We start from the raw sequence: 8623 nt of genomic DNA on the forward strand, positions 1-8623 counted from the left end.
TCATGAGCCATCGGCTGTGCTCTTGCGAAGCGGCTAAAGTTGTTTTTGTATGTGCTGCATCACTAAGAATAACATTTTCCTCAACCTCATCCTGTGCTGCTCACCCAGATTCTCAGGTTTCATGGAATTCCCATAAAATGAAATCAACCAGGGTGTGTCGAGATTATTGGAAAAAGGTTCCGAACCAGAGAGTCCAAAACAAATACAGAACATTTGAAAATCAAACTTCACCTTAGCTCGACCACAAAACATGGCACCCAGCAGCTTGGACCTCCTACAGACGAACCGGGACAGAGGAATGACAGACACGTCAAACCGACTGATTATGAAATTAACATGTTTTTTGCTGTACTGTGCTGGAAAGAATATGATGGGACAGATTCTGTAGGGATTTTGCTTTACACCAAAGACTCTGAGCTGTTAGGGTTTAGACAGGAAACAAGAAAAACTGAATCTGATCTTCTTAAGTCTCCAACTGACTGAACATACTAACATTATTACACTCATAGCAATTCGAAATGCTATTATTTGTTATGCATACGGTATAACACTATTGAAAATCACATTTCTATTAATTGTATAAGACTGTCTGTAAATAAAATTAAGTAAAGATGTACCGGGCAAGACAACAGTCAGTGGTGAAAAAATCCCAGCCGTAACAGCAAAACAAAAAATATTCTGTCACCGTTAGAGAGGACAAAAGTGGACTATAATAAATATGGCTGTGCTAATGCATTTTTGTATCATGAGTCATATTTTGCACATTCAAATCTCACTGTGAAAAGACTGTGGATAGCCTTGTTTTGATTTGATTTTCTAAAAAACAAAAAAAGAGAGAGAGAGAGATTAACTAGTGAATTTCACAGCCCATCACAGCACAGACAGGAATTAAAGCTCAGGTCAGAGCCAAATACAAGCAAATATATATTTTTAATGTTTCCTGTATGCTTTCAGCTAGGTATCATACACACAAATGGGTTACCATGGAAACAAACATCAAGGGGGGGATGAAGGAGTCTCAAGGCGGGTCTCAGAAACCCGAGGTCATCACTGTGTCAGCGGCTGTCACACTCAACAATTGGTTAATTCAACTTAATCTGAGTTTAACTACAGCTTGCAATTTCTTCTCATCTCTGGCTAAACTTTTAAACATTTCCTTCACCTCTTTACAAAGAATTAAGTTAAGCCAGTGGTGTATGTATGTATATAAAAGTCAGCAACACTGCTGGTGGCAAGTAGGTCAGCAGACAAGGCTCAGGAGTTAGACTGGAGGAAATCCAGCTTAAAGCAAAGAAGTTTGTTGTTCAGCTTCAAATCTGCTGCATTAGCATGTTCTTCCAATTTTAATTCTGTATCTTAAATATGAGATGCACTGTAAATTTAACATAATCAAGATAGGGGTCAAGCACAAACATCCCAACAGTAGTTGTCACCAGCAGGAAAACAACAACAACATACTGATAGAAAAGAAACTGGAAAATAGCCCTGGGATTAATGTTCTTAGGGAATGAACGCATAATGATAAAGAATAAGGCCAGTGCTGTTAGTCAGTACCTTCAAATGCACACTTTAAACAAGAGTCATTTGTAGGAACAGATGTTGCTTCATCTAATGCTAAAAAACATGATCCCAGTGATTCCAGCTTACACAGAAATTATTCTAATTCCCTATGGCTGCAGTAAATTCTAATGGAGTCATGGGCAGTGTTCAGTGTCCAGTTCACCCTGCAGGAGTTGGGAATAACTGAAGTCCTTTGACAGTATTCGCTTAATATTCTCCAATTAAAACAGAAGTGAAAAGGTCACAAATCTTAACCATCTCAACCTATTATCTGTTGAATAAAGACGACACCTTGCTAACTAGAGGTGGGAATCACCATACATCCCGCGATACGATATTATCACAATACTTAACGCACGATACGATATTATTGCAATTTTTTTAAAATATTTTGCGATATTCAGATTCTGTACATAAAGGTAAACTTTAGCAATATTCATTTTATCTAATATCAAAGTCTCGCACTCAGTCTTTCTCTCATTTCAGTCAGTTTTATTGTTGACAAACTGAACGGTTTGTATTACAGTCTAGTCCAACTTAACTGAATGCAACCATCTGGTACAATTATAGCTATTCTGAACTTTGCAATTTGTGAAAACTATGCAGCCCCTTCAGCAACTGAAGAATTTGAAAGTAAATTAAAACAAAATCTAATTTTACATTAAATAAAAAAGTTTTAAACTTAATTAAAATAAAACATGTCTTAAATTAAAATAAGTAAACTGTCATGTTTATTGCTGCCAAAAAAAAGTTAAACACATTTGGACAGTGATGGAATGTCAGGATTCTTGCTCAGAAAAAGGATCAACATGCTCTGAAGTCAGAGCACAAAAACCTTTTTTGTAACAAAATATCGATTTCTGCTGTCCCTGTATCGATACATTATTAGCAAACAAAATATCACGATACTACACAGTATCGATTTTTTCCCCCACCCCTATTGCTGACGTGATTGCAGGGTAACATTTGATTAGTTGCAGTAAATACTGAGTATAACCACAGACTGTACTAAATGGTTGATATCCACTGTGATTAATGTGCTGCTGTTTGACAGTTGCACTCTTGATACTTTGAAACCCAAAGTGATTAGTCAGGTGTGGGTGTGACTAAGAAACCCAGGACTACTGTTTGCTCATGTGGTAGCAAAAAAAAAACAATCCAAAACTTGCTTTTTAAAAGAAAGTCTTGCTATTTGGTTCATTGTGATTCTGACAGGGACCATAGTGATGTAGCTGTATTAAATGAATCTTGCAATTGAAACTCATGAGGACAGCGCTTAGCAAGCTATGGTTTTATTATCACATAGACTTTTACATAAGCAGATTTCTTATGTATCTAGAAAAATCAGCCTCTTCAGGCCACTGGAAAGAATACATGTTTACAGCACTTCTGCACTAGCTTCACTTTTCAAATGCCCTTTTAGATAAAGTCAGCGATAATAACTAAGGCTATATTCGATTAACATTATTTCAGAGAGGAGATTACACCTGGCTACACAGCCATCTGCAGACATGAGGGGTCTGAAGCAGGGAGAGCAGCTGGAGAGTTACTATTAAAGTGCAGCAACTGGAAGGACTCTAAAGCAACTTAAATAGCGCACTCTATATGAGATTTACCAGTTGGAAGGGTGTCAGCTGAGCAATTGGCTGATTAGGGCTGGTATTGAGGTTAACTGCCATCAGCTGATGTTAACATAAATACTATTCATCCTGAGGGTGTATCAAATTTCATTTCAGTCCTTTGTTGCCAAGATAAAAAATAAAAAGCTGGGGGCTTACCAAAGGCTTCATAAATAACATCAATGTCTTTTCAAAACTTTGTGAAAATCCATCAAAAAGTTTTGGAGAGATTTCAGTCTGTAGCAAAGTGTGTTCCACTTAAGCAACATGCCACTATTTATCCACCAAAACTAAAGAAACGTGGATGACTGGATGAATGCAGAATGTGAGCCTATTCACTTTATTCTGAATAAGGTCTTTCTGCCCTTAAAACCTACACAAGGACATACAGTATTCTTATATCCAACTGAAGTGGAAGTATGGAGTGGACTCAAAAATATACTCAGTGAGATGCACAAGGCCTTAAGCAGAAATAACAGCTAGGGTAGTGATGGGAAACACTGTCAAACAATGATGAACATGACCAGATCTAGACACTGTACTGTATCTCAGCCCCGCGTGGGCTGAATGAGCTCATGTCAATGGGCTCATTCAGCCCACGTTAATCAGCGCAAAGTGGCTGAATGTCCCCATTTAGCTACAGTACAGTTAGATACAGTGTATGTGAAAACAGACACATTGGTAGCGAAATATTTAGCACATCTACCACACAAACAAAACACATGACAAGCCTTTTATTTACCAGTCAAGTATAGCAGACTTGTTCAGTTATCTTTAATTTCATGTAGTTGTAGTGTGGTGTTCTATGTTTCTCTCAGTTATATTTTAGTTGCATCATGTTGGAGTAGCTGTACTGATTACATAAAGAGCGCATAATTATCTATGCCAAAGTCACAACAATCAGATTTGGTCAACACTTGTAGCCCTGCATGTACTTCAGATAACCTTTAGATTCAGATTTAACACGATTAACAGAAAAATTAGATCCTTTCCAGCTGTTTCTTTAATCGACCAGTACATGCCTGATGTTACAGGTTCTTTTTTTAAGCTTATAAAAATTAAGCCTTTTGGGTCCTTTTCCGCTATATACACATGTTATTTTATTATGTTCCGAGGTGGTTGTCAGGCAACATAATGGTGTCATAATATATGACAAATAATCCAAGTTTTAAGGATATGAATCAGATGTCATTTTCATGAAATGAAAATGGTGCATCAACGGTACACATGGGTCATTTTAGCCCATTTGCAGCTGGTTGTTAGGCAACATAAGGATGTCATAATATCTGATATAGATAAGAACCTTCAGTGGGCTAAGATGCAGCAGCATACCTGTTTGAACTTGGTTTTTTAATAAGTTGAAACTTGGTGGTAACGTTGTGAACATTAGTTAATTAACACTGCTTCTGTCAGTCTCTTCCCTCCCACTTGTTCTCCGCAGATGGCTCGTCATTGTGGATGTGAATGAGAATGTCAGAGTAAATATGCAAGGTGATATGAGAACACAGGCACTGAAGAGCCCTCTGGTTGCCTTGCAGCTCCTATTTGTTTTGCCACTGCCCTTTCGGTACTTGAATGGCCTCCTGCTCTCAAGTATCTCTATCTTGCAGTGTAATCATCTTTTTCATGCAAACATTTGCTTTTGTCAAACAAAATCAGCTCCTCCACATTGTCTTCTCATTGTTCACGGTTAAAATTGAAATAACATGCTTTAGACAATTGATCATTGAAAATCAGAGATAAAAGCCGCTGTTTCTTTCTTTTAAGAAGCACAAAGTATGAAAAACAGCTACTTTCATTAAAATAAACCCTTTTTATGTTAAAGCTGAAACAGGAAGAGAAAAAAAGTTTTTAAAAAAAGAAGATGAGCGGGGAGATCAGCACATGATTCATATCACAGGACTGAAAAAAACTTTAGTAGGTTAAAGATGTCCCGCCACATCTGCATTATTATACTTTACACTGTTACCTGTTGTTTTTAGAAAAGACATGACTGCTCAACGTTTTCACTCACAGACTAGATCTCCTAAGAACTAAAAACTGACCCCAGATGAGGTGCAGGTGTCTACTTCCCTCTCAGACCACTTCAATAACAATATGCTTGAAGGTTATGGTAGATTCTTTGATGATGCCAGCTCCAGCTTCAGCTGCTGAACCAGAACTGATTGCTAATCATGCTGTTATTGTGAAGTATTTTATCTCACACTGTGAAACAACATTTTTTCCAAAGGGCATGTGGGCTTGTTTACTTGAAGAAATGGCAGTTTCAAATCAGCTGACCAGAGAATATGTACTGCAACTGAGGCCTGCTCAGATTGCAAAACAGTGCCTGTCTTTCCATTCAGCTGTTTTTGAACAGGATTGAGAAGTATTCTTCCAGTCTTTCAATGGGACACTTCAACATACAGCATCATTGTTTAGGCTGCCTAAAGCTGTTGTCAATGGGTTTATTGGGAGAGCATTCAGTTCATTTAACAAGTTACGGCTCTGTGTTTATTCCACAGTTTATCTCCGTGAGATACACACAGAAACATATGTATATGTAACATATAACATATGTCCTGTGTGTAACAGTACTAAGGAATACTTCCAAAAACTCACATTAAAGGTCACATTAAAGCATATGAAAGTCTGGTAATTTCTGTATTCAGTAAAAGAAATTTAGAGAAAGAAAGTGGGTGCCATAACCTACCAAAGGTAAATAATCACACCTAAATTAAGTGGCCCTGCCATTTTCTTTCTAAAATTATGAGCATGCTGTGTCAAAGAAAGAATAATCTGCTGAAAACTGAGGGATCATGTTCACCTAAGTGAATGTCGATGGGATGCAGGGATGAGAGTGTCTTACAGATTACTCCCTAATGTTAGCAATCACCCTGACCTATTGAAATGCCAGTGCATTCAAAGACAACGCTAACCAGAAAAAGCACACGCTTCGCTTTATACCAAGAGCAGGTCTACGTTTCTCACTGCCTTCAATCAATGCTCCACTCTATGAGTGTGACAAACTGGGGATAACGAGTGCAAACATATCAGCCTACTTGTTAAGAACCAGAACTCCTTACAGCAAAAGGTTAGTGTAAACGGTTTGACTTTGTAGTGTTTTATTTTGTACACATGTAGAATGATATAGACACATTTCACATCTTTATAGGTTTATCTTACCAGCCGTGCGCCCCCTCAAAAAACCCTCCTCTAACTACACTAGCTATTAACTGAAAATAACAAGAGATGCACCAATTAGGGAACAGTTAGATGTCCTCTAATGGAGTGGGCAGGGCTACAATTATGCTTTAGCACTTAATGAAATATATAGACTAGAATTTGCGATTTTACTCCTATATGAGGTTTTGTTATATTACATTAGGTTTTAGCCTCTTGCCCAAGTTTCATAAAAGAAGTTGGGAGAGTTGTGGGACCAAATATTTAAACCAAAAAGTATCTGTTCCTCCTTTAATTTTTTTCTCTTTTGAAAATGAAAAACAGAGAGTGAAAAGACTTAGAATAAAGCATAATCTTCACTTCTGTGCTGCTTTTCTACCCCATTACCTTCTCACTGGGATGTGTCAAATCTTAATGTGCTCATTACTGAACACACCAGTGATACTTGACAGTTGGTAAGAACAGCTCTAAACAGCAGCAGTAGCAGACCGTGATGCATAAATGCAAAAACAGACCTAAAAAAACAAAAAACATGAGATTTCTGTTTTATGAGGAGTGTTTTCTAACATGAAAATTAAAATTTGTGTGAAAATTTAAATGAAACTAACTTGTTGGTTTGACAAATACACTGCAAATCTGGCTAACCTCCCCACATCATAGGTCAGCTATCATGTAGCTGAAATTGAAGAAAAAAAAAACAAAACTACAGCTAGTTTAAATATTTACAACTGGTAATATGATATGGTTGTGTGGATCAACACGTTTGACCCTTCCACTAGTAACAGCTCACTTAGAGGAAAATCACAGCTTGCAACTCACTGAACATTCAAATTCAGCAAAAAAGCAGTGCTAAGCTACAAAGTATAGGACACCTGGAGACTGCAGTCCTTGGGGCTCTTGGAGGCCGAGATAAGGCCCTGAAAACATACCTCCTCTGAATGGCCAACAGCCAAACATGCTGATGTTGTCATTGCAGCCACTTGCTAAAATTGATACATTGCTCAGCCTAGCAGCAACTGTCCCAGCTAGTCTTCTACTTTCTTGAAGATACTCAAAATATACACAAAAAACACATATGCACACACACACACACACACACACACAAAACGCTTTCACTGTCAGGCATCCAGTTGCACTGGGGCACCTGCTCTTTGACCATTAAAAACATTCTTGGCTGACTCTACTGCCCAGTGTCCTGTAAAAGCTCAAGTGGGCCAAATAAATACACTGCGGACATAAGTGCCCAGTGACAAACACTCAAGTGTACTGCACATATTTCTTTCCTCATAGACAAACAATAAAATGTCACATCAAAGGCGAACATGAAAATAAATCAGTCTCATACAGAAAAAAAACATAGTGCACAATTACAACAGCATGGATTCACAGGAATAGATAGAATTAGTAACTTGAATCGTAACATATTGATTTTGTCACCTTATTTTACCTCGCCATTACTGTGAACAGTTACCCTAATACCTTAATAAATGACCACGAAACAACAACAGCATTAGTATCGGATGGAATAGAAAGATATCAAACTAATAAGCAGGACATTTATGACAAAAACAGTTTTTTGTTTGCTTTTTTTAAATAAGAGGATTCCAGAGCACCAGCAGCACAGACGTGCAAGCACCAATACAGACACAGAATGTGCAGAGTCATCAAAGCAGGTGCTAGAAACAGACACACAAGCATACATACATTCACACATGATAGCCATCTCTGTGAAGATGAATGACTGATCTAGGAATCAATAGGATTTTCATTCTTACCCCCCATAGGCTCCAAAAGTGAAACTCCTCTTTCTATGCGGCATGCTGGCTAATGGATAGCTGTGAGTCAGTCTACTCAGTGCTGAATGGAGCCAGCACTTGTGTCACTTACGCTGACTGAGCATGTGTGTGCGTGTGCATGTCAATGTGTGTGTTTGTATTCTTTGCCTGCCGTCTGAGTTCCACTCCCACAGCTGATGTGCCCTGCCTCTTCCTTGCTCACTCACACTCCTCCTTCGCAAGCAGGGTAGAAACGGCAAGAGGATGCGGGAGGACGAGTGGGAGGGGGCTAGAAGGAGGGCTGCTGACCATGCCAGTCACCTCTGGGAACCAGGGGAAGAGACGCAGTTTTGCTGACTTACTGTCTGTATCTGTATTCCCTCTCTTTAGCATCAAGAACATAGACAAGACACTTCATGTCTATTTTTACTTAAAATTTGTGTAGTTATAAGCACACAGCTCTGACAGCAGTGAGTCCACACGTAAACCTGAGAATAATACTGTATA

At 38.4% G+C, this 8623-nt stretch overlaps 1 protein-coding gene across 2 annotated transcripts in view; it reads right to left on the reverse strand.

Moving 5' to 3' along the window:
* Positions 1 to 8330, reverse strand: part of LOC146364684 (rap1 GTPase-activating protein 1-like) — a 42838-nt gene extending 34508 nt beyond the window's left edge. The window contains exon 1 of one of the 2 annotated variants that reach the window (XM_084918338.1): positions 8117 to 8330. In XM_084918338.1, coding sequence (XP_084774464.1) covers positions 8117 to 8160 — 44 coding nt within the window. In that variant the 5' untranslated portion in view covers positions 8161 to 8330. The remainder of the gene's footprint in view (positions 1 to 8116) is intronic. The other variant, XM_084918340.1, reaches the window with a different exon arrangement.
* Positions 8331 to 8623: the final 293 nt, after the last annotated feature.

Source organism: Perissodus microlepis, chromosome 20 (genome assembly GCF_051167445.1).
Source record: "Perissodus microlepis isolate ML-2025 ecotype Zambia chromosome 20, ASM5116744v1, whole genome shotgun sequence".
Lineage (NCBI taxonomy): Eukaryota > Metazoa > Chordata > Actinopteri > Cichliformes > Cichlidae > Perissodus > Perissodus microlepis.